General features: G+C 35.3%; 1 protein-coding gene across 4 annotated transcripts in view; it reads left to right on the top strand.

The window, feature by feature from the left end:
* PCDH9 (protocadherin 9) overlaps window positions 1–19,469 on the top strand; it is a 679,091-nt gene extending 659,622 nt beyond the window's left edge. For all 4 annotated transcript variants that reach the window (XM_059821068.1, XM_059821060.1, XM_059821051.1 and 1 more), the window contains one exon: window positions 19,096–19,469. In XM_059821068.1, the coding sequence (XP_059677051.1) occupies window positions 19,096–19,469 (374 nt within the window). The remainder of the gene's footprint in view (window positions 1–19,095) is intronic.
* The last annotated feature ends 8,313 nt before the right edge of the window (window positions 19,470–27,782 follow it).

Below are 27,782 nucleotides of genomic sequence, written 5' to 3'. Positions count from 1 at the left end.
GAGTGACATAAGAAGACTCAATTTCGGGCCTGTTAGCTGCAGATAACTTTTCCAGAGATCAAACAGAGAAAAGAATGTCTATTTTGGCTTTAAACATCGGATTGTAAATATAGTGCTGCTGTTCTTATTATTGACAAGTACTTCTTTGTACTTATTTCTCTGGACTCTTCAAATTCTATCATCAGCCATTAGCTCTAGACAACCTAACAGGAAATTTTTTTATTTGCATCAACTTTGAATGCTTGCCTTCTCTTTATGGCTGCTGCTACTGTTAAAATATTTATATCCTGATTTTAAATAAATAAGGCCTCTATGTTTCTCTAAATCAATGTGGTTAAAAAACCCTCTCTCCCAGGGAATTCTGGATGAATGCCAATTTAGCCTTACAGTAAAAAGGCACTTTCCTGCTGGAGATTTGTAAGCTCTGACTGAAATATGAGGATGATTCTTACAGTGGTTCTAGGGTAAATTAGGAATAATTCAGCTGAAGTCAACTGGTATTGGTGTAAATGATATCAAAATCAGCCTTTGCATATATGAAACAAGCATATATCCCAAGAGTCACGGTATAACACTAGAAATGTGTTGCAATTAATTTTTCACTAAAGATTTGAATGCTGTCATACATTTCCCTGATAGCAGTCTTAAAAGGGGACAAAGAAAATTTAAAAGGATGTATCAAGTATCAGTGGGCAATGAACACAAAGGATTCTTTTGTTGTTTGTAGCAATCGTTTATTTGAATCATGAAACAAATGGAACAGCTTGTGACAAAAGAGAAAAACATATCCTGTGTGAATTCTCTTATTGAGGGAAGGATACCCCCTCTTTTAAAAACATCACTGTTGTTATGATTAATCATGGCATGCTTCACGCGAACCCCATCCTTCAATAGCGCTTTTCTTCAGGGAGATGTCAAATGGCCCTCTCTGAAAAGAAATTAGTTTGTGAGTTTTATTGTCTGTTCTTCTTGGTTTCCTCATTTAAGAGTCCAGAAGAGGCTTAAGTACTTACAAGGCACCCATTGGCATGGTATTATAGCGGCATGTAATCCGCAACCCACTACGTTGCCCTGTATGGTACCCTCATTTTATAGGTGAGCAATAAAGACAGAGACGAACTAAATGACATAGCTAAGGTCACAAACATTGTCTTTGATTCAGTAGATATTTTGAAAGATCTGTCTTCTGTTCTTCAGCTGTAGAAGCTAAGGATCCCACATATACATCTGATCTAGGCACTTTGGGTAATTTAGTAGCCAGCAGGGAGAAGAAGACAGTTTCAGGCCACAATTCATCTCATCGTAAAGTAAAACCTAAAGGAGTTCAGATGAATCACATTGTAAAAGAGCCTGTTTAAAGAATCTAGATGATTAGCTGAAAGGTATTCATCAATTACAAATGCCAGCATTTCATCAGAACATTCCTACTTTTAGGTCCTCCTTTTACTAGATGAGATTTTTCAAAAGTATGTGAATGCTGGGCAGCATTCATACTGAAAAACCCCACCTTCTTGCTAAGAATTCTTATCCTTAATTCTGCATATTTGCTATGTAAGGAATTATAAATTTTTTATCTATCTTGTATTAGAAACAGTACATTGTCACTGTAGTGTCTTAATACCTTATTTCAATGCAAACTTCTATTGAACATCAGCTGCCATGACTGTAGTCCATCATTAAGAAATGTAAGATTATAAACTTCCACTAATATGCACAGTAAAAATAAGTCTACTGCTTTTTTTGTGGAATTTTTGCTAATATAAGAATCTAAATGTTAGGAAGGGGTCCAGAAGTCTGTTATCATAGACACCATGTCACAGGATTTATTCTCATGACAACACTATCTCTTAATTTACAGTCATTTTACATCTCTATTTGTTTACCCCTGCTCTTCACCTTTTTCTCTCTCTGGTTTCATTCTCCTGAATGAAATAAGCTAAAATCTCCTAGTCTTCCCTAATAAGAAAGATTCCTGTCTTTTTTTTCTTTCTCTAGTTCTTTTGATAAGATAACTTGGTCTTTACTGATGGTACTTCTCAGTCTTGTGTCAGGAGCAGATTGTATCAGCCCTTCACATATATTTATATCAAGGTCATTACTGACAATATTATTCAGGATTAGTTCTGATACTGAATTGTGTGGAACCTCTCTCCAGCCCCATACTTCCCCTTTCAGCACCATCTATTCACTCCTTGGATCAACCTACAGGTTCTATTAGCATATATTCTAGCTAAACTAAAATAATTTCCTCTATGGCGCTTCATCATATGCTTTACTGAAGTCCAGAGAGATGAGATTTACTCAATTTCCTTTGCTTCTAAAAATGAAGTAATTTACTATAGTAATCTCACATTATCTACCGTTCTCAAAATTGATGTGGCAGATCTTCCCATTTTTCAGTTGTCACGGTGTTATATTTTCCTTTGTAATTCTGTTTAATTCCTTCAGATAAATTCTTACAGATTTGTGGTCATTTGTGTTTGCTTTTCTCTCCTCTAAGGTTGGCTGTACATTTATGACATCACAGTCAGGTAGCACTCATCTCGTACTTCACATATTTATAAAATTGATTGGTGTCTGTGCTGGTTTTGGCTGGGGTAGAGTTAATTTTCTTCGTAGAAGCTAGTATGAGGCTGTGTTTGGATTTTTCCTCCGATTAGCTGTGCCTGTTTGTCTGTAGTAAATGCCTCCCCAGTAAACAGCAGGTATCGGACAAAAGCACATCAAGTATGGACAGGGAACCTCAGGTGATATGCAGCAGAGTTAGCATGAAGTTTAAGCAAGTATTTCTAGTTGGTGCTGTGACTGCTGCAGGCCATGCTGAGGTGGGCATTTGTGCAGACAAGTGTTGCAGTCTTACTTAATCAGCCTTGTCAACACGGAGATCTTACTACCTCCAACTTTTAGCTGTAAAATAGTAGGACCCTGAAGGTTTACTTAGTAAACTAACGTAGACCCAGCGAATACACTGTCGATGCATAACCATTAGGACAAAAAATGTTTTTAATGTTACTGCCTTCTGGAAAAAAAACACTGTGGAAGGGATATGCAAGCCAGCAAATTACCAAGATGTTTATGTCATTCCCATGTTCTTTGACAACACAGGTATAGCAACTGACAGAGCGTAAAGTTCCTTTGAAAGTCAGACTGCTGAGAAGTTGCAAAGTGATTACCTGAGACTGTGAAATAGATTAATTAACAAAGAAAAAAAATGCAGTGCTTAATAAAAAGTCTCATATTCAAGTTGTCTGCCAGGTGTTTTCTGCTTTCCATGCTATTTTTCTTCCCACAGCAGGGAACAACATTTTCCATTTTAATCAGGAATACTGCTAGCACAAAATGCCGGAATGGGAGACCAAATGCAACTTACAATGTAATCCATCTTTTCAAACTTGTTTGAAGGGTTTGTCATCTCACCTTTCACTCAACAAGGCCATTAGCATTAGTGGAATTTTCAGTTGTTGACTGTTTTTCAGTTTTGTTGGCCGGGCCCACTGTCCTACAGCTACAGCTTTGGTCCCTTAATACTGCAGAAATCCATACTGCTATGGTGACAGAGATCTGAAATACTGTGAAAGTGAATATCGTCCCTGGTATTTATATAAAATTCCATTCTATTTTTGTGTCACAATGCAGAAAAAATGAAAATTTTCTCTAGAGAAATTGTTTTGAAACTCTTCAGCATGTGTTTTGAGACAATCTGAAAGCCTTGCTAGACTGGGGGCTCTGTTCTGTCCAGGTGGAAGTAACAGAGCTCAGGAAAATTGGATTACTTCAATGGGCTTAATTTTGTAAGTAAAAGAGGCAGCAGTTTGATATAGCAATTAGTTTTAAAGAAATAACTCATTGTGTAAAGGAAGGTTGCCTAATCTTTGTGCCGACATTAAGAGATCAAAGTGATGAAGTGTTATCGCAAAGCCAAAGGTAGGACATAGTTCCAGATTCAAATGCTAAATTTAGCTATCTACAATGAATGTGTCTACATAAGAGTTAGGTGCCTTAACTTCTCCTTATGGTTAATGGCGATATAGTCAAAACAGTCAGTATAATATAGAGAGCTGTTCAGATTCACTTCTGTACATTTGGTTTGGTGAACTACTATATTGTATTGACTACACCAATAGGATTGACAGGATCTCTGTTAATTAAAATGAGAGATTAGAAAATACATGTATCTATGTTTCGCATTGTAGACATCCACATTTTTAATCTGAATCTCAATCTCAGTCCTGTACTTGGCTCCTTTGTAGCACCTTGGTCTTTTAAGTTGCAAATATACAAGACTAAACCTTCTCTTTGCATAATCAGTTCGGATGACCATCTCTAGAGCTGAACCCTAGGGTGGAATGAATCCTACCTTACTTATGACTCTGTATTTAAGTAACCTTAAATTTTATACCTGAATGAAGTACAAAAAGAAGCCCCTAGCTCATTTTAAGTGAAATCTGGTAACTAAATGCAGTGATATTCAGTGATATAAATGTGTAAGAGAAGGACTTATCATCCAGGCAGCTGAGAAGATGGTGGGAGGAAATATTTTTTTTGAGAAAAAAACAGGAATTCTGTGTTGAAAACATGTCAAGAGAGTAAGCAGAACTATGTATAGACAACTTGGAAAGAGTGGAGTCTTGAGCTGAAGAACTTGTAAAGGAAGAATTGGTTTGGTATATAGGGAAGCTAAATGCTGAAGGAATGACTTGTAGTTCACGAGGGAATTGGTCTGTTTCTTTCAGTGCATACCTTCCTAAATCAGGCTTGCCGGTAAAATTCATTTGGTGTTGTATAGAGACAAAAGACACAGTTTTAAACCCAACGAAGGCAGTAGCAAAGGTCCAACCTATTTCCAAGGAGAAGAGGTATGTGTCCAATGACTGTGTGGAGAAACAGCTGCCTACCTCTGTTATCCCACTGAATAAATTGGCCTGGAATACTTCTGTTTGTCTACCAATAAAGTATTCTGGTATCTCAGATAGGTCATTGTACTCTTAAGTGTTTGGCATTGTTTCTAAATGACTTGCTGCCTCTGAAGTTACCATTTAATAAATTAACTCACTTGATGCAAGGGTAATAATCTTCTTAAATGTGACTGTTAATTCCCTCATAACTACAATTTTATGATAGTTCTTCTTCTAAAGCTAAATTGTTAGCACTAAAAGTCATGCATTATTGGATGGGGTTTGCAGGGAAAGACTGGGTGTCCTAACCAAGTGTCAGTGATCCTTTTCAGAGTTCTTCAGCTCAAATCTGTCATTGAACCCAAGCACAGGACAAAGTTATTAATGGAACAATAATTCTTAGGTGTTTTGACAAGGCATTCTATAAATGGTAATTAAGATCTGTACCACAGTTCCTGTCAGGGAGTTGAAACAGTGGACTAAATCCGGCAACAGGAATTCTTTATTTACTTTTCATATTTTGGTAAATCAGGGTTTTTTTTTATGAAAGAAGAAAAATATATTATTTCAGGTTGTTAATCTGAGTTGCTTCATAGTTTTTTAATTCTGCAAGAAGATCAGTAAGTACAAAGCTGTTCATACTACCCATTATTTTCAGAAGCTTGAATGTGATAACCCTATAACATACCTCCTTAAGTATGTGCCCAAAATTACACTATGCATTGAATTTTTAAATTTTTTCTTTTTATTATTATTACAAGATTGAAAATAAAACCAGTTAATTCAAATACATGGAATTGCTGTTTATGTTTCAAACTGGAGCAAAAAAAAAGGTCCAATGAACTGCCAAGTATTCACAACTCTCATGTTATAGGAATTGTCAGATTCATAAATTATTGGGCAAGGAATATAAGTTTCTAGCCATATTTTATAACAATGAAATGAATTCTAAGGAGGTAAACTGGTCTCAAAACTTGTCTTTTGGTATTATACAAAAACAATGGTTTAAGGAAAGCAAAACAGTTTTTCTTGATATGCTCCTGCCCAAAAAATGCTTTACACATGAACCAAATTTCCCAAACTTTCAATGTTTTTTTTGGTTACTTGAGAAACCAAGCTGTGTACAATCGTAAAGGAGAACGTAAAGAACCTGTTACATGGGTCAGTGTTCATGATTTGTGCTCACAGTAACAACTCCTCCTTCAGCATCTCTCTCAATCCATTTTAATACATTTAAAAATCAATAATATTTTTTAATATTTGTTTGCTTAAAAAAATTCAGGCACCTGGAGATGCCATCCACGATATTCCTCTAAATGTGTTAGTGAGACCTACCATATGTGCACTTTGTGCACTAATTTCAGACAATCTTTTTACTGCGTACTTAGATTTGGATGCAACTTAAAGTGGCCTACTTTCCAGCTTCTCTTGCATGAATAAATATAATACAGTAAAAAACAAGTGTAAGAGGTGTGGAAGGCTTGGTTTGCTGAGATTTGTCATTAAATAGAAAGAAGACAAACAAAACTGTTCAGCCTCCATTAAATGTGGATTCACTATTGATGTGAAATATGGTTTGATTTCCTCTTTAGAATCATAAAGGTTTTTTTATTCAGTCTTCCAGGTAAGATTTGAAAGCCTGGAAGTACAGCTTTTGGTAAGGATTACAATAGGACTGTGTGACTAACCAAAATTATTTGGAAAACAGTGTATACAGATATTGCTTCCATATTAATTTTCATTATATTGAATGTAATTAATAAATGCAGCACAGGTTAATTTTCAAGCATGGTTTAATAAAATGTAAGTGTTTTGACTCAGGAACATTTGTTTAATGGGAGTTTTACTGTAAACTATATAAGCTCATTAAGAGACTTATGGATAACTTCTGAAAAAATGATGTAAATAAACAGTTTTCAAAGAAAATGAAGGAACTGTAGCATGGCTGTAGCTCAGACATAATGAAGGAAAGCACTTTCTAGTATTCTCTGTGTAATATGCCTGCAGTTCTGACAACTCAACTGGCACTGAACTGAATTTATAAAATGAACTAAATGAGATGCTGTACACAAGCAGAATTAGAAACTGGTTCTTTCATCTCTGGATTAGTTTAATGGCATCTCTGACATCTGTGTCCTGTGAAAATTATCAAGCATAAATTTTTGTGTAGAATGGAAGACAAAATCAACAATATAATCAAGTTACTAGGCACCTAATTTAAGCACTTTCTTCTGTTACGTACTTCAGTCATTCAGATTCATGTAGCTTAAGTTAGGAAAACGAGTTCCCAGATTTAGGTCCTAATTCGGCAAAGAGAAATGTACTTCAAAAGGTCTTTTCAGTTAAGCTACTTATTAATATAATAGCACTTACACATAAGGCATCTGCCACAAATTTGCAACAAATTCATTTTAACCTAAATTTTATTTTGGTCTGAATTGTACTGAAGGAAAATAGGAAAACACGAAAGTGACAAGAAACATACATTAGTAATAGGACTTCATAAAAAAGATTCATTTCAACTTAAATTTTATGTTTGTTTAGACAGCTGTAATTAACCTAATTATGGAATTAATTTCATATTTCTATGCAAAAATAGTCTTAGTTATATTTCTTAATTAATAATGAGTTTTTAAACACCATAGTATATCTCCGCATTTTATTTTTTTTTCTCTTAGATAAGTTGCTGTCTGGAGTGTAAGATTTGTAGCTTTTTGATATTGAGTTGTTTTTTTTTTTTTTTTCCATTTTTCTTTTATTCCTTAAAGTAGGCAATTGATTTTTCCTCTTTTTTATTCAAAAATAATGGGAAAAATATTTACTTTGGCATTTGCCACTGTACAGAGGTTAATCTAGTGCTGAGAAAATAATACTTAGGAAATAGGGCTGAATGTTTAAAAATAAAACTAATTCATAGAATTTGAAATGAAACTACAATGATTGTTCATGGTGGCAGCTTTATGTTATAAATTTGCTAAAGGCCACAAAGTTAATAACTTGGAACTATTTTTCCTAAGATTAAAACCCAGGCTTGTTACTTTTAGAGAGAAACAAACTGACAAACCCAGACAGGAGTGCCTCATAAAACTGTGGTTTATTTGATGTGAGAAAAAGTGCAACTTATAAGAATGTAAAAATATACTGAAATTTGGGACCAAATTCCTCAAAGTCTGGAAAAGCTATAGGACAGTGAAGTAAGTTGTATGCTTATGGTAAAATAACCTTTTCCATAAAAGTTAGTTTTAATGAAGAATGTTACTATTTGTGATTAAATGAGAAGATAACTCTTGCTGTGGTCCCTATCTTAGTTTCCTCTTTACACGTTTCTGTGGTGGATAATAAGACTAGTAAGCTTATGTTTTAGACACTCTGTAGTTCTCCAGTCTTTTTTACCAAGTTCTGAACACTCAGCCGACTGCTATTTCTAGAACTGGCTTGAAAGAACAAAGTTTTACGTAACTTTAAAACATGTGGTGTCCTTTTAAAGAAAAAGTTACATTTTATTAGAATACAATACCGCCTATAAAAAAAAAAATTCTTGCAATAGGATAAAGAAACCCCTGTTCTTAAGCTATCAAGTATATATTAAACTAATGGCCGAATATTATTATTAGTTACATTTCAAGATTACAGGAAAATTGACAATACTTGGGGCTTACAAGAGAACTGGAGATATTTGGGGAGAAATACTGAATGACTCATCAAAGAAGATTAATATAAGCTAACAAAACTACTAAAATTTAATAGATGATGGTTTGGGTTTCATTAATCTTATGTATGGGCTGAGAATATCCTGGAGATAATTACAGTAAATAAAGCCATATGAGTCTCTGAATATAAAGTTTTTCCCTAATTTAAAGCTCAAATAGATTTGTGGTGCAGTAAATAACTTACAAAGATACCTTTCTTAATCCAGCCCATAAATTTAATAATTTTTGCTTTTTTGCAGTTTTATATTTTCCAGGCTTTTAATTGCATGATCTATCCTACTTTTAAGACTTCAGGAAACCTCAACACTCACAGTCTTCTCTCTCTTATAAATAGAAGCATTTCAGGGTCTTCCACCTATTTCAAAGTGTGTTTTGAAGTATTAATTTTCTGAAAGATAACTTGACTATAACAGGCTCCATCCAGTAAGTCTCTTCCAGGTTTCACAGAATCTTACTTCCTGAGTATGCTTAAGATGCACTGCCATTTGGGTATTTTGGATAGTGTAGCTGTCTGCTGGCTGCTGGAACCCTTTTGCTTATAATGGAAAGACTTTATTCAAGTGCATTTTCAAGAGATTAGAGTGAATTAATCTAACATCTTCTGGAATGGCAACAAAGATCTAGACTCATCACATCCATTTTAAATACATAGAGCTAGGTGTAATCACCCATGGATTCCCTTTTTATCAATGGACAGAAACTCACACCTCCAGAAAGTGAGTCAGGTCTTCAGAGAGCTGAATCACTTCGTGCAAATGCTTTACTCTCTATTGATAACAGAAGGAGGTTAGGATGGCTGCATACCCAGCTTGAGCACAGCCATTAGGTTGCTCATTTTGTGGGTGATACCATTCACTTCAATATGCATCACTCTATTCATTTCATTCTGTTCTTAAATGAAGATAAAGAACTTTGATGGATAGATAGAATATATATATATAAAAAAAAAGTATGAAACTAAAAATATAGAAAATAGATGTGATATATATACAAATAAAACACATTATACATATATAATATATATATGTGTGTGTATATATGTATATGACGAAGAATTGTGCTTTTATTCAGTTATGGATTAGCAAAGCCAATATCCTTACTCTGATAAAATCACAAGGTATCATGCCTGCCATGAAGGCATGATCTGCATTTATCACAGGTCAGAAGATCAGGCTTTTACTGTAAGTTAGAGAGCGATCAGTAAAAACAACTCTTTAATTTAGACTTCTTTTAAAAATTGTAAAAATCAAATGAAATTCAAGTTGACTGGTTTTATTTTTTCTGTTGTACACGAGTTAATGGTCAGGCATATAGCAGCTGCATAAAAAGTTTACAAAACCATACAGTGTTGAAATAAATATTGTTCAGCTCAGTTTCACAAAATTCTGCCAGTATTTCTCATTTTGAATAATACCTTTTTTTCACATTGAATCCTATCTTTTTTCACATGCAATTTGTAGAATTTACTCACCAAAATCTGATTTTATGATAAACAGTTGACAGAATCTTCCAAATTGAGATTTAAGTTGGGTTTGACTGACAGCAGGTTCATGTTTGGGACATATTAATAGATCAGAAAATGTGACCATGTCAAAAGTGGTTCTGCTGTCTCAGCCGGTTGCACGTAAATCAATTTAACAAAATATTTTGATCAAGTTCCATAAATATTTAGGTGTGAGAGAAAAAAAGATAGTAAATGATTGTGACCATGGGATGTTTTATAAATATTTTATTATCACCATCCATCATCACCTTTTGGGAATAAAGACTTTTTAGGCAGCAAAATTAAGAGCTACATAACGCAAAAAATTCATGCTGAAAATGAATATTATTCCAAATACTTGAACACTGGCTGTGCTTTTGTTTCATTAGGTGATCCAATCAAATTTAGAAGGTTCATTTGAATCCTCTGTGGAATTTTGATTTGTTAGATTGTCCTGCCTAAATTAAATGTATGGCAGGAAAAAATGCTAACTTTTAGGAAATAAGATTAGATGAGACAGCATTCTTCATAGGAGTAGCTTCAGCAGACAAGAAGATGGATGAGTTCTATGCCATACTGAAGATGGGTGCAAATTTATAAAGATATGCTGTCTGCTCTTTGTGTGCCATAAAGTCTGTCTAAATAACAATATCCTCTCAGGAAGAGAATCTGCTGTTCTGGCTGCCCATGTATTATTGTATTTGGATTATCTCTATTTGCAAATGTTGACTTTTCATCTGTAACCAAAGAATGAAATCTGTATGAGAAATGGCTAAAACATATAATCTTTATTTATTTGTTAACAAAAGGGGTTTTTGCTAAATCCTGTTTGCACTTCTTTTCTCCTGCTTTCCCTGGAAGGTGACTGTCTGCATCCACAATGTGACACTTAAGCTGAGAATGCAAATTGCAGTTGTTTGTGGGGTTTTGTTTGTTTGTTTGTTTTTTAATGACAGAATGCATTAAAAAGGAATAACAATCCCAGATACTATTTTACATCTTCTAAATTTCTAAAGGATATGCTACTATTGGCTACATTTGTCAGTGAAAGTTTATACAGAATACAGTTTTATGTTAATATTTGCTAATACATAGATTTTTAAGACCAGAAAGAACCACTAGATTATCTAGTGAACCTACTTTTTTTTACTACAACGTATAAAGTTTCACCCAGTAAAATTCTGAAAAGAAAAAAAAGGGTGACAGAGATCTGAACATAGGCAGTGTACAATCCACGGTAAGTAACAGAGCTGGATTTTTATGACCAGTGAAGAACACTGAATCACCCGGGTTTGAGCTGTTCAGTGGGCAGCTCGGGACCGCTCCAGATCATGACTGCTTTGGAATGCCTCCTGTGGCATCTTCTTACATCCTTGATTGCATGGACCATGCCCTTGTAATTTCAGAGAGTGGTGTGACTTGGCTGCAGAATGGTCACAAATCTAGCATTAGTCAATTCACCTATCTAGTCATAAAGACTAAACAATGCTAAGCGAACTTGACCCCTAGTATCTCACAAGCTTGGCAGTTGCATAAGGTGTATTCAGCAGAGATCAGGAAATGGGCTGCTTGCTATCTTCTATGGACAACTGAGGGCTAGAGTTTGGTTAAATCTGTGTGACTTTTCAAGCAACCAAGAGGAACTACCACTAGGTTATAAAAACATATTTCTTACTCTGAGATGTTGCTAAGAGTTAAGTCCCAAATAAATTCAGTATTAAATAATTTCTGTTATAAAACCCCCAGAACTAAACCAGATATGTAATAACATACAGATGAACTAATTTCAAGGGTGTTTTTAGATGGCAGGGGCAGAGATGTAAATGTGGCCTTCCTATAGACTGAACTTTCCATTTCCAAACAAGCTGGTTTGGAAGACTTCATGGGATTATTAACAGCTCTAAACTGCTAAACTCTGCTGAAATTCCTTATGTGCTTTCTCTAAGTGTATTTTCTTAGGCATAGAAACATGCAAACTTAGTCTTGTGGCACCTGCTCTGCATCTAGCTGAACAGTAGATAAAGCAGCCTATTTGTTCCCATCTGCAGAAATAGGCCACAAAATTCCTTCCAAGGAATGTGTAGGTAAGCAGGTCTAGGAAACCAAAGGCTTTATTCTCAAAAGCATTATAACAAGAATTCCATTTCTGGAAGGTGTCAACTCTTGGAAGGTATCTTGCCTTGGAAAATGCAAGGAACTAAAAATTTGTCTAGGCTGCCAGTACTTCAAAGTGTGGATTCTATGGTATGTGACTATTTCCTGAGCATGCACACATGGAAATGCATGCAGATTTATATACCTGTATGCCAATGTAGAAAAAGTAACTGGAAATGGGCACAGAAAGTTAAGCCAGTTAAAAATAACATATTGACAACAGAGCCATTACTGATGGAGGTGTAACTTGTAAGCGGTAATGTTATTAAATTTCTAGGAAGGATAGCAGAAAAAAAACAACCAAGCAATCTAAGTAACACTCCCTTTCATTGTAGCTTTTGCACTGGAGCAGCTATAGGTGAAAGGAAATCAAAACAAGAAATACAGAATACTTTCTAATTGTGAGCATGGTGTTAACAGACATATTTTCTACAGTAGATTAGTAATTTCAAAATTTCCTAGGTGTGCAAGAAATCATAGTATAGTCTCCTCTGCAGGCAGGATTTCAGAACTCTTTCTCATTTATCAGAAGAGCTCTTGTTATGAAGATCGAGGTTGATTCTTGCACATTGTAGGAGAGAGGGGACAGAATCTATCAGGAAGAAAAGAGAACTGGAGCTGAACCTTCCAGAAACGTTCTAACCACAAGTGGCCTCTGCACAGTGTTTGAAACAAAAGGCAGGTGCCCTTTCTGTAATCAGCCTATGGGAGGGGGGAAAAAAACAATCATCTACTGCACCGTATATTGTTCAAAGCTACAACCTGTTGGCATACGTTGTTAAAATGCCAACCACATTGAGATATTCAAGGTATGAAGGGAAGGGAACACTTACTTTCTTAACGCTGAAAAGATTTAGGCATGAAGCAATCTCAGTCATCAGAAAACCGAGGCAATTCTGTGTAGAAGCAGAATTTCAAGTAGCTGAATAATCCTGCATTTCAAAATTTAGCTGCCCATGGAATCAAAGAAGTCACGCATGATTTTTGAAATTAAAGTTTGGATCTTAGACACTGACATTTCTGTGGAACCCGTCTGGATCGCTTAAGTACTTCACAGAATTGTGTAGAAAATCTTATTCTGCCAGGCTTTCCAGTCTTTTCAGAAAATACTTTAGTTGCTGAATTTCTGTATTCTGGGCAGTACATCCCACACACCCTTACCGCCCCCCTCGCCCCCCCAACCCGGCTTCCTGTCCCTCCTGTTATTGTGCTAATTAAGGATTCTGGCAGTTTATCTCTACTAAGTAATGCAGATATAAGTTAACCTCACAGTAAGTAGTTCAGTAGTGATGAAAAAAGAGCTTGGGCCAAGACAGGGAACGGGAACCAGCAGGGGTTTCTTGATCTGTGCCTGAGTACAGAGGATGCAACTCGAGGAAGGGGAGAGAGAAGCAGCATGTCACAAGGTGGTGGTGATAAGTCAACCAAAACTGGTAGCAGAAATGGTAGGAATCCAGGGACCTTGGAACAGGGTGATTTAGGGACAGAATGTGATTTTATCAGCGCTGAATGTGCCAGGTGGAACGACCATGCAACAAGGTACTAAAAATATATTTTTATTAGTCACTGAAGAATCTTGCTGTTAATTAATAATACCAAGAAAACACACCCAGCACAGCATGTATGTTGTTTTGTAGTCTTGGATTATTTTTTGTAACGGACTAGAAATAAAGAACAGTCTTTCTCATTTATTTGGCTGATATTTAAGAGAAAAAAAAAAAGTAAAATAATCTTTTCATTATAAACTGTTTTGCAGTTCTTATATTTATTATAGACACCAGTTACAAAACCTCTATGAAATGTAATAATGTCATTTCAGTTCCAATATATGTGGGAAAGTCTGTAAAAACATATGGTCTCAGAAAAGGTTATTTAGTAAAGTAGCCCATGAAAGCTTAACAAAGCTTTCTGTATTTGAGTTTAAATAGAGCTGAAAATGTTGCTGTTGTTTTCTTTTCTTTTTTCTTTTTAAGACGCAATATTAAAAGTTATATGAATAAGATTGTCTGAAACACAGCTATGGCCATGTTCAAATCCACTATACTTAATGCGAGTGCCCTCAGGCAAAGAGTAGCCATTCATTTTTTTGAGGACAAAAAATCTTATTGAGTGGAACTTATCTTGTGGTCTTGGCTCTTTCAGAACTGAAGAATGACTTTTCCAGCTTTAAGCAAGAGAGTTTTAAGGAAGCAGGTTGAAAAGCAGCTGGTCAATGCACCAGAAGCTAGTTGCTAATTGCAGCAGTAAGTTAATCAATGAAATAGCAGTTTAGCTTCTGGGTATAATAAAAAGAGATAAAAGACCACACAGTAATTCCAGCATTAGAGTATGACCGGCTCTTGAGTGGCATACATTATTTTCCTTCTTACACCTGTCTGCTTTTGAGCAGGCAAGTCATGCATCTGCTTGACAGCTATTAACAGAATAAAATAACAACAAAAAAGCATTTTTGGGTAAGATCTGATATAAATATTTACAAAGACAATTTAAGGGAGTGTTTGTTATGCACTTTTGTGTTTGCTTTCAAAACATTTAACTCCAGAGACAGATGGCTTGTACAGTTTTATCAGCACTTGTGTCATTATATATTCAAGCAGCCAAGACTGATAACCAGCCTCATGTATTAAGGATTGTTCAGAGAACAAATACTTTGAATAAAACTCCCACATATCAATAAAGTACTTCAGTGTGGAAAAACTTGATACAGAAATTTCAGTGACATTTTTATGAAGAGAAAGGAAACAAATTAATGCAATTATAAAATTAAAGCAGCAGGAACAGGTTTTTAAGTGGTGTCATTGTATGTGGTAATGAAACAACTTTAGAAAATTGGGTGAAAACTATTGTTCAGCAGTAGTGGAGGAGAAAGATAATTACCATTAAGTCAACATTATGCTTTCTCAGTACAAAGCAGCCAACTTTTCAGTGCAAGCTACCCGCAGAAGATCTCTCTCCCATCATACTGCTCATGATCATTTCACTTTATGCTACTGAATAGCAAGCTGAATAATGAGTCTTAGAAAAGAATAAACTGTTTATACTTGAGAACATAATTACACAAAACAGACACTGAAAAAACCCATATTGTTGAAAGACTGTCTTTTTTTTTTGTAGGTGAGCTCCTATTTTTCCCAAATCCATTTTTCGTCTTTTTCCTGTATCTCACAGTAGGACATTAATAGAGTCCACTAAATCATGAGCATCACTATTATTATCAATAATATTTACAAAAACATTGTGCTTGTATCTAAGGGCCTTAACTGGAGATCAGGTATGACAGGCACCACACACATGAATGAAGCTGCCTTTTTCCTGAATCAGCAAGCATGGTCATTCCTTGTATTAGCTCAACAATAAAATATATTATTTTAACCATCTGCAATTCTAAAAAACATATTTTGTGGATTTCTTTTTTATTTGTGATGGCTTAAACTAAAAGTGATTAAAATAATAATTGTTAATTATATATTAGATGAAGTCTTGTAAGGCATTTTGTAAACTTAAACCTCACAATATTTTAATAAGGCAAGTAAATCTTCCCTGTGTTTTACAGATTGGAAAGCATGAGTCAGAGTACTTGAAAATATGCATACTCACTTAAGTAGTAGTCTGAACCTGTTCTCAATTCTGGATATGAATTTTATTAATAGATTTTTACATACAGGCATATGTAGAGGTGTATGCAGATTTGCAACATACCTCATAGCTATTCAAACAGCTATACAGCTAAAAGAAGTGTCCTACAGGGGTTTCCCTGGGATTCCCAGTCCTCCCCTAAAAGAGGAGGGCCTCAGTCTGCCTACAACTGTCACTTGGTGTGACCTACATCCATACAAAAATTGTAATTGGCCTGCTACAGAGCCTGCTATGGTCTTGCCTTTGATTGAAGTCTCTGCATAGGGAAGGTTGACTGGAGGAGGACTTGCACACAATAATCAATTCTTGAAGTCTAAGTGGGACAGTGCTATTTTGCTAAACCAAAAAAAATCCAAGGAGCTGCTCCTCCTGAACAGGCAATCATCTTGGCATTGTTACCCCATTCATGTCTCCTGCTCACAGTAACAGATATTTAAATATTCCAGTGCTCTCAAGGAAGTTTATCAACTCAAAGATGGCTAAAGCAAAGGATGTTTATAATCCATTCTGAGTTTAACAGCATTAACTGCCTAGAACTGTTACTAAAGAAAGCAAAACACATGAAGTAAATCTTCCAAAGACTTTGACATGTAGCTTATAGGGCCACATGCATATTTAGTCCTAAGTAAAACCAGCTTGTTACTCATTTAAATTTTAAATGGGAATAAATGCCTTATCTCTTGAAATTTAACTAAACAGGAAAAATAACTTATCCCCTTCATAACTACAGTACTGAAGGCTCTCCTGTTAACCTTTTATTGCACTGTGTGATCAGAAGCACTGAGTGCATGCACTGTATTTCTTGAAATGTGTCATTCTGTGGTGAAGGGTTTTCTTTGTGTTTTGAAAGTTTTAAACCCTGCCAAACCTTTCCTCCTTGATCAGCAAAATAGTATTGTACTGTGAGAGTAGGCAGGCTGAAAATTGTTCTGCCACTTCTCACCTTCCTCCTCTGAAAATGGGAAAACCCTAATTAAAATTAAATTTCTGTTGTCAGGAAAAAAAAAACAACAAAAACCAAACCAGCTTCTGACCTGTAGATTAAACTTTGGAAATGTTAACAATATACTGTGAGTACTTTACTTATTGTTGGTGGGGGGGGTGGTGTTGTACTAAGTACGTGCCTCAGTTTGATTATAACTTCATACTAGAGGATTCAAAGAAGAGATTTATAGAAAAAAGAAGCTCTCTTTTCCAGGGACTAATCACAGTTCTCATTTTAGAATCAAGGTTCTTGGGTTTCATTGAAATCTCTGCTAAGCTCCTACTTTACAGTTGCTTTTTCTTTTTTTCCTAATGGTTCTGGCTTAATTATTTCACATTGTATTGACCTAAATGGAAAGTAGCATTGATTCTATACATTTTTCATGTTCTAGTTGGCAGCAGTAGGACACTTTCTTATATGGGAAATGCAGAAGCAACTTTTATTATGTTTTATTATATTCTGTCACATGAACAGCGTACTAGATATTCCTCAGATATTCAAAAAGAGGAGCTACTCAGAGATAAGAAGATTAACTAATTCTATTGTAAAATGTAGAAATAGACCTGATTGCATTTTCTGTATGAGTGTGTAAAAGCAGTGGGTTGATAATCTGTGGAATTTACTAGCATAAACTGTTATGTGCCAGTTAAAAAAAAGAATAGCAATTTCCATAAAATTAATTGGGATAATTTCAGTATTCAGAGAAAGATTTGTTACCAAGGGCAATTTATTGTATGTGCATGGAGTACAAGGGAATTAAATATTCTGTGGCATCATAACACAGAAATCTTTCTTACAGTGTCCTCACTTATCATTTTGAGTTTCAATTATATCATTATAAAGATACTTTTTTTTTTGCTGATACACTACCGACATTTTTCTTCTGATCAGTACTGCTTTTTCAGATGCTTCATAACTTCACTATTCATGCCTACCTGCTAAGGTTCTTTCTCAAATAATCAATCTATAATTTCCTTTCTGTCACTGGGCTGTTTAATCAAGGAAAAATATCTCCTTAACTCTTCAAATGTCCACAGCACTAACCTGTTGATTTACTCTGAAGTCAAGAAAAGGCATCTCAAAATTCTTGCTCTAAATTATAATACAGTTAGCAAAGACTCATGACAAAGAATATCTCAGATATTGAGAAATATCTAACAAAGACACACAAAGTTATTTCTCTGTCTTTTTCCTGGCCTGCCCTTCCTCATACATCAGATGAGCAAATTCAGCCATTTAGAAATGCAGTAAGACTGAGAGGAATTTAGTGCTGCTCAAGACATGGGTGACCTGTCTACTTGATTGCAAGATGCCTGCAGCTGGCCAGCTGTGATCTCAGTAGTGTGTGAAAAATGTTGTGGATACTTAATATGCATAGTTCTTCAGCAGACTTCGTTTCTGTCTCCTGTGGACTCATATTCCTGACTTACAAAGAATTATGAGAACAGTTCTTTATCAAGCGCAAGATTTACATGAGCCTTCTTTTTTTATTTATCCCTTGATTTTTATGGTTGCATAGCATCTATCTGAGATGTATTCTCTTTCCTGTTTTTGAAGTGCTTCACGGTTTAAGCAAAGTTTAACTTCTGTCTTACTTGTTGGGAGTATGCATCAGAGTTTTATGCACTGGGTAGATGTCTAGAACTATGCACCAACCCAAGATTGTAAAATAGTAGAGATTAGAATAATCTTGCATACAGAGCATTCTTTTGGGCAAGCCTATTTTTGGATAGCATAAATGTTTCTCAGTTTGCAGTAGACTGTTAGTTCACCAAGACTGCAGCAGTAAAGTGAGTTGAAAGTAGAAGAGAATACATCCAAACTGTAGGCCTTTACAAGCAGCATTAATTCTCACTCAGAATCTGTAAGGGTGTGTTTACTTCCACTGACATTTTCACCTACCTAGCTCCATTTTCTTAGTGTGACTGAAAAAGGGAGTTGGGTTTATTCATAGTAGGATCTGAGACTGATAATTCAGGGCTAACTGAACTGTTTTTCCACTTTTGGAAACTATGTAGGAAGCATATACAGATAGCATATGCCCTACAAAGCAGCTACTCTCTAACAGAATGAAAATGTATCTAGAATTTACTACCACAATATTTTGTTACAGAACCATTGTTAATTTTCTCATGAGGTATATGTATAAATTTAATGCCAAATATCATAATATAATATGTCTTTTTTTTCCTCTCTCTGTCTTTCTTCTTTCTGTTTGTTTTTCTTCTACAGATGGGCCTCTTGGACCACGAGGATTAGCTGAAGCTACAGAGATGTGTACTCAAGAATGTCTGGTTTTGGGTCACTCGGACAACTGTTGGATGCCTCCCAGCTTGGGCCCATACCAACAGCCAAAGTCTCCTCTTTCCACCTTTGCACCTCAGAAAGAATGGGTTAAGAAGGACAAACTAGTTAATGGACACACATTGACCAGGACCTGGAAAGAAGACAGCAACAGAAACCAGTTCAGTGACCGAAAGCAGTATGGTTCCAGTGAGGGCCATTTCAACACTGGTAACCACATGACTGACATTCCTCTGGCCAACTTGAAGTCTTATAAACAGGCCTCAGGAGCTGTTGAGAGTCCAAAGGAGCACCAGCTATGAGAAATGGTTACTTTGGACCAATGACTTTAGCCTACTTAGACTTGCTAATACTGTGTGTGTGTGTCAGAGCTTTATGTACTGGGTAGACCTCTAGAACTATGCTTCACCTAGCAGAGATATGCATATCTTTATGTTAGCACCGTGGAAGGTATGATGTCCTGCGACATGAAAGAGTGTTTCTACTAGTTGTGTGGTTTTGTTAAATAGACATGATTAAAATCTGCACAGATCTCTCCAGTTTGCAAATATCCTTTTTTTGTTTGGTTTTTTGACCCTGGACTGCTGCTATGAACAACAGAAGATGCATTTGGAGAGTGAGAGTGAGAAAGTTCAGTGGATTGCAATGATTGAAAAGCATATCCAGTTAGAAAATTGTGCTTTTGTTGTCATTGATCTATGCTGGGACCGTTATACTTGAGATCATATTGCAAACAAAACAACTGAAACTGTAAGCATTAAACCTATTGTGCTATTAACAATGCTAGTGGACACTTACAAGTCGATCAGTGTTCAAATACTTGTAAATAGAAACAATTATTACTTACGATTTTTGTGTACTTATAACATTCACTTCAAAAGATACTGTAGCATATTTCTGTGTTTCACAGTTGCTTTTTACTTTCTTTCATTTGCTTCCTGTTGTTTTGCTTTTATTTTCAGTGATGGTGTTTCTGTGTTAGTAGTCTGTCTGACACACAATGTTCCAAGGAAATCAAAACACTTGTGTTAAAAGTGAAAAAGGGAGTGATGGGGTGGGAGGGAAGGTTGATTGTAGAAAGGAAAAAAAAAGATTTTTTTTTCTGTATAGTAGCAAATGATGCCAGCATTCAGGTAGAATTTCTTCTTTCTTTTTTTTTTTTTTTTTAATATTAAGAAATGAAAGGACTTGTGTAAGGGCTTAAAAATTTAGCAATTTTTTTTCAAACTTCCATTATGTTGCATAAAACAGGGAAGCTGCAAAACAAAAGAATATTTAGATTTGTGGTAGTGGGTGAGAGGGAAAGCTGTTCATTTGGAATCCTTGATCAAATTAGCTGCAGTCTGTCGTTTAATGAGTGGTAGCTGACATTGATCTCAGCTGGAATATACAGAGGAAATTCTACAGGAACAAAATACAATAATCATGTTTTTCCAATTGGGCAGGTGTGTGTCTATACCTAAGACAGTTTGTATTACTGAAACAGCAGCATTTGTGTTGATCTTCATCTGCGTTAATGTTGTAGTAACACAAGTGTTTTTAGACCATAGCCACAGAATATTTAATGTGTTGTGCCTTCATGATGTAACCGAGCATTCTCCTGGTAGGCTAGTTGGGGGAACTAAAGGGTTAAATCTCTAATTATTGCTGTTTAACTGTTTGTTATCATAGTTGATCAATGCCTGGCAGGTACCAGTATCATGTCACCTCAGTCAAACCAGAAGAGTGACTCCTAATGTTAATAAGATCTAAGTTGCACGCAAAGCAAATCCAAATCCAAACATTTTTAGATGGTTTTTGTTAAGGCATGACAGATGATTTACACAAATAAATAGCATGCAAAAAAAAAAAGAAAAAAAAAAGTCCTTACAGAAAAATGAAGTTACTTATGCCACAGTGAAACATCAGTCTTAAAGTAACAACCATAGCTAATCTGAAGGTGATTTTATTCTTACCAAAAACACAAGGTTTTTTTTTTTTCTTTATTCTTTTGTATATAGCAGTTCACTTTTTTTTTTTCCTTTTTTTCCCCTCCACAGTATAAAAGGCATAAAAATGGGTTAGGGGTGCATTGCTTATTGCAGTACTTATGTCAGTTTGTGAGGGGTGTTTGATGACTTTGACAGAATAAATATCTAACCAGTTATCCTTGTTACTGCTTTGCCAGTTCAACGTTATTTAGTTATTCAGCTCTTGCAATAAATGTTCTGAATTCCTGATTGTGTTGTGTTAGTTCTTGGACAGATGTCTAAGGGACTTTATTCCTGTTAACTTCTCTCTTTCTGTTGTTGTTGGTTGGTTCATTTCTTTGTTTCATTCTGAAATTCCAACTATTTTTCTAAGCATATCGTGGTCTATTTTGTTCATATAGATATGTATAAGAATGGAATATACAACAAATGATAAATCCTGAGGGCCATATTCTGTCATTCCTATGGTAAGTAAGAACTTATTCAAAATTAGTTATTTGAATTGGGTAAAGTGTTACTTACCCAGCACAAAGGTGACAGAATCTAGCCCAGATTTGTTAGGCATACTTAAGCACATGTAATAATAAGCATCCTTGCATGAGTCTTTGTAACAGTACAGTGGTAGCATATAGAAAAGGCAGCACTTACCACACCTCAGTCTTTCTTTTGAGAGTAGAATGAAGTCATACCAAAATACAGTAAATACTTTCTTATAAGGAAAATTTGTGTGGTTATAGAATGACTTTTGATGCAGCACAGTTAAAAAAAAAAAAAAAAAAACAAACAAGAAACAGAAAGAAAAGCCCAGCAACCTTGAAAAAGACTCATCAGTAAAATTAACCTATTTTTGAACATGCTGAGTTTTAAAGCAGATGTGTCCTGAGTTCTATATTAAAACCAGAAATACAATAATTATTTGAAAACCCAAATAGCACCAACAATTTTAAATTATAAGTGCCTTTTTAAACAGAATATATTTTTAAAAATTCTATCAAGGATAGAAAGTAAACGATGTGACTATTGCTACAGAAAGAGAACTATATTCTGTTCCAACCTTCAATACTTTGTGCTGCCATCAACCTGTGCAGGAGGAGCACAAACAAATATGATTTAAATTTCTGGCAGGTGAAAATTTCCTCATCTCATTTTCTCAAATTTTCTTTTGTGTAATTTTAGATTCTTAAGGCCTTACCCAACTTTTAAATAGTTTTCTAAAAAAAAAAAGACAGGACAGAAAGAGAGAAAGAGAGAAGGAGAGAAAGAAAGAAAGAAAGAAGGAGGGAAGGAAGGAAAGAAGGAGGGAAGCAAGGAAGGAAGAAAGGAAGGAAGGAAGGAAGGAAAGAAATATCTGTGGCACTGAGAACTGTATCTTAATCCCATTTAAGCCAAAGGAATATTTTCCAGTGCTTTCCACGAAATCTGGATTTGGCCCTAAACGTGTGCTGAGTAAGTGCTCACTCATTCATTTAAAACCATTTGGTTTGCTCAATCTGTAATACGAGTACTGCTGTGTAAAACTCATTAATTAAGGAAAAAAAAAAAGAAAAAAAAAAAAAAAGATTAAATCCTGGCAGGAATTCAGTGATATGTCAGATGAGGAGCTTTAAAAAAAAATTGAAAAATCCCACTGCACATAATGAGAAGGCAGCTGACTATTAGTGACTATTCAAGTTTATTAGCTTTGAGGCTAAATATCACTTAAATTTATTGGTAACTTGGCATGATATGGATGCCTCTCTGACACTGGTTCTAGCTATTTATTTTTCTTCAGCTAGGAATATTGGGTGTCCTTTATTTATTTATTTATTAATGCACACATTTGAAGGACTTCTTCTAAAAAGATAAACCAAAGGTTTCTTCAATAGTTCTTTATATTTACTGTCACTGACCAAAGCCCTTTTTCCAAATAGAAAATGAAAAACATGCATAGATATAGTTATTTAGTCCTACTTAATCCTACACTGTGCCAACTCTTACTAAAGATAGAGCAGTCAGGTCCTCTTTCCCAAGGAACTGTCTGAAGGCAGACGAAGAAATACATGGAGCAGAATTAAGGAGGATGAAGAAATATACATCAATTTTAACAAAGAGATATGAAGAAAATTATATTCACATTACTTGCTTAATGTGATTATTACCTTTTAGCAAGTTATTAATAGGAATAGTGATCAGAAAGAATCTTAAGGACTTGAGCATGGAGTAGACTAAAGAGTAATGGAGAAACTCAGGAAGCTCTGGGTACATAAATGGCATAAAAGTAGGAGATGCATATCTATGTGAGAGGAAAGAACAGGAGGGATAAAGACTGATGTAGCTGACATGAGAAAACAAAGAAATAGGGAAAAGAGGATCACAACAGTGATCAGAACGTTAATCTTGGGATGTTTTGAACAAAGGGAGGCACTAGTAGCTTTAGCAAAAAAAAAGGACACAGTGAGAATCACAGGACATGGTAATAGGTGGTGTCATGGGATCCATGGGACTTACGACATGACAAAAAGCATAGGGGTAGGGTCTAATAGCATTAGGCAGTATCATCTGATACCTCAAAATAAGTTATAAAAGTATTCCTACTGGCATGAAAGCACAGCAGTGATGTCATATCCAGTTCAGACAGAAGTAGTAGTCTGTGATGACTGATTTCCTGTGACCACAAAATATTTACCTAATTCAACTGATAAAACTTTCTTATGGCACATATTCTTGCTGTAAAGATAAATAAGCAGCAAGAGTTCTCTACAGCACATGTGCTCTCATGTGCGAATTCAGACAACGAAAGCAACTCAGTACTCATGGCATTATCTCTGAATGCTCAATTCTTTCCTGTTTAATATGCTTCTTCAGCAGAATTGTGTTCCAAAGTCTTAACTTTATTTAATTTAAATGCTTGCAGTCCTTGCTGCTGTGATGAAAAACTTCAAAATGGAAACCAATTCTAGAGCAGAGCAAGGTGTTTTAGTATACAGAAAACATGATCACCCAGAGGTGTAAATCAGCTCAGTATATCATGGACAGTTAAGCTGTAACTCAATTAATATTAGTTTTATTAACTTTCACTGCTGATCACCCTAGTGAACACATCCATCAAATATAATTACCCCATAATCCAAAACCACCTTTGATTTTTCCTCTTGTTCCAAAAAAAACTCTCATTGGTAGATGCTTCCCAGTAAAATTATAAGATATTCTTTTTCACATTATTTGGGTGGATTGATTTTTTTCCAGTTTGACTTCTCTGAAATATAATATCTTATATAATACAGCTGCTTATATTATAAACTGCTTTTCATGTGAGACCCCATTTTATACTTTGTTTTCAACCAGCTGAGCATAGTAAGATCGTAACATAGAGGGCCAGATTCTAATCCTTCAGGCTTTATTGAACCTCTTACAAAGCAAAATATCAGGACCTGTCCCATATTAAGTGATAGAAATAGCAAGTCCTTTAGTATGCAATGGACTAGCAAATGCTTGAAAAGAAGAAAATTTGTAATTTCCAGGTTTTTAAAACACAATGTAGTCTATTTATAAACTGAAATTAATGCTAATAAATACAGAATTATAAGCTTTTTTTTTTAGGTTATATAGACACATCACTTCACTGGACACTAATGGAACTTATGTGCTGATACGTATCCTCATCCTGCCAAATACTGTGCAGCTTTTTTGAGACACTGAGTGCACTTAATTTCTTTAGAACACAGCAGTAAGCGTCCTCTTGTAGGAGAAGCTCAGCATTTCACAGGACTGGGTCCACAATGAGAAGAATATCACAGACATGCATGTCATATGCTAAATTTTGAAGCAAGAATGCTTTCTCTAACTGCAGCATCTCATGGCTCTAACTACAGCTTTAAGTTTGTACTGCTACCAAATTGTACAATAGAAAAAGTATGTCTTTAACTACCAGAAAGGATCTCAAATTCTCACTGTATATTATAAAAAGAAAGAACTGAAAGAAAGTAATGTCCCTCATTGTCAAAAATAAGTTGTTTTTTTTTTTTTAACACAGCTGTTCATAAATCCACCTGTTGTGCCTAGGTATTGCAACATATTCTAATATTGCATGGCATGTAAATAGATACCTTAATTACTCATAATGATATGATTATATACATATATATATAGAGATTATATATATATACTTAAATATTATCAATCACATAATTACTCAGTATTATTTAATGGAATTTTGGGACTATGGATTTTGTTGTTTGATGTACTTTAAACTGTATGAAGCAGCATATTCTTAAGACTACCGTCACCAATGCTTTTGATTATTTATTCATCAAATAAAGTGCTTTCTTTTGCTTGTTATAATCCTGTTTGTACAACCATGTGCTAATGTTAAAATGGGTAAGTACTGTACGGGAATTATAACTGTTTCTTTTCTTGTCTAAATATACACTTATAACAATATTTATTAGTGATCTGAGTTTTAAGAATGTGTCTTTTTATGTGTTTACTATCTCCTTGCACGTGGTCCAAATTTAAAGGAAAGCTGAGATAACATTTCTTCATGTAACTCCGAATGCCCCAATGGATTTTCAATGTCTTTTTGCCTTTATTCACAAGTGAAATTAGGATGAGATCTGTACTTTAAATCATCCATAAAATAAATGCATAATACAGTACTTAGGATTTGCTTACTGTAGCTGTCATAAGCAAACCTACATTCTTCATTTCTCAGGTAAAGATATATTAAGCCTCAGATGGGAGAGGGAGAGACTCTGCACTCAGAGGACAATATTTAGAACAGCTGATTTAGCAGAAGATGAGTCAGAAATCTTGTGCACTAATGAGTGATTTTTTCATGTTTCATGGTCAGCTTCCATCTTTGTTTTGTAGAGAGGATCAACTAGTATGTGTGCCTCTTTGAGGAGCTCAAACATTTATTGTTGATAAAACTGGGAACTCTTTTTGGTAACCCTTAGTTATATCAAAGTCAACGGGAATTTTCTTGATTATTTCAAAAAGCCAGTATTTCACCAGCGTTTAAATGTGTATTTGTTCGAAGGAAACTCATCTTCTGCTTTCTTTTCACTCACTGCAATATTCCATAGAAAGATTCTTCCCTTCCCTTCCCTTCCCTTCCCTTCCCTTCCCTTCCCTTCCCTTCCCTTCCCTTCCCTTCCCTTCCCTTCCCTTCCCTTCCCTTCCCTTCCCTTCCCTTCCCTTCCCTTCCCTTCCCTTCCCATTCCCCAAGTTTATTGCCTTGGATGATTTCTGGAGAGGTAAGTGCTGCAGTGCCATGAAATGATAGACTGAACTTAAGACAGTTTGAGCTTCCTAGTGCCTACCCAAATTGGACAGTTCTTTTAAGTCCCTTGGTTACTTTTTAGGGAATGCCAGATGGGCACTATTTCCACCAGTCATTTATTAAGGCTCCCTCCCACAATTTGCTTTTTCTCGCATCACTTGAGAACCCACCTGTACTCCTCAAAGATTTCAACATTAAGCTGAATCTGATGCTATGTTATATTTACCTGTACCAGTTCCTTCCTAGAAAACAGAGAGGCATTTTTTTCTTTTCAGGTAGGAACCTGAAAGTGGGATCTGTGTGGTCCTGCAGCTATGCAGACATTTTTGACATCTTGTCACATGGGTGCTAATAGAAAAGAAGGCTGTTGACCTCATTGCTTTCACAATGGACAACAGGAGAGAGAGTGAAGCAGAAAGACAGGAAAGGGAGGGGATAGCAGAAGGCTGTATGTGTTATGTATGTGTTAGGGAAGAAGTAAACTACAGCAGCAATGAAAAGAGTAAGTTTAAACCTGATGAGGAAAATTATTATGAAGGTCCTTAAAAATGTGTCCTAAATCTTCATATCTCTGTAACACCATAAGAAACGATGCTGCTATCTGAATAGGTTTGTGTACACACAGCACATTTAACACTATTTTCTTGTGAAAAAGAGGTACTCAGAATTACGGCAAGGCTATACCATTCTTCTGCTGAATTTCTTCCATTTGGTATTCACATTCCTTCTAAGAAATGCTAAATCTTTTTGAGACATTGCTCTTCTGCCTGCCCCATGTATATAGAGACAAGAAACAATACTACATGATTTCAGTAACTGAGCACTGAATTTGACTAATGAATTTTTAATATCAAATGCTTATAAAATCATTAGCTATGGATAACTTGCAAATAATCCATAGGCCTAAATGAATAAGAAATTATTTGTTATCAGTTTGCGAAGAGAAGAAAAAAAGACGGTACACAGAGGATTACACTCCTGATAAACAATTCAGACGCTTTTACCTCCCACCCCCCCTGCAAAAAGACACAGCTGATAAAGATACAGGTTTAATGCCATAAAGTGATCGGTAGATTTCTTTTCACATGCAACATTCTGCATAAAGCTCTGGGTTGTGAAGATGTTTGTGTTTTCATCTGATATTTAAATTAATTCAGTGTGAGATTAAAGAACTTTAGTCACATAAAACCAAAAATCTAATATCACATTAATAGAAAAATTATTTACTTTTTTCTGTTGCAAGTGACTATTTAATCATTATGTAGCAAGCATTATGTCCTTCTTAGTACTGGGTAAGGAGATTCTTTAAAGACAGTATTCTTCAGGTTTATGTATATTACTTTGTATTTTTTATGATGCACATTTATAGTTTGCTTTCTTTTGGG

The sequence above is a fragment of the Gavia stellata genome, chromosome 1, assembly GCF_030936135.1.
Source record: "Gavia stellata isolate bGavSte3 chromosome 1, bGavSte3.hap2, whole genome shotgun sequence".
In the NCBI taxonomy this organism is placed as follows: domain Eukaryota; kingdom Metazoa; phylum Chordata; class Aves; order Gaviiformes; family Gaviidae; genus Gavia; species Gavia stellata.
Note: the sequence above shows the minus strand (reverse complement) of the source record. Positions and strands in the feature narration are given on the sequence as shown.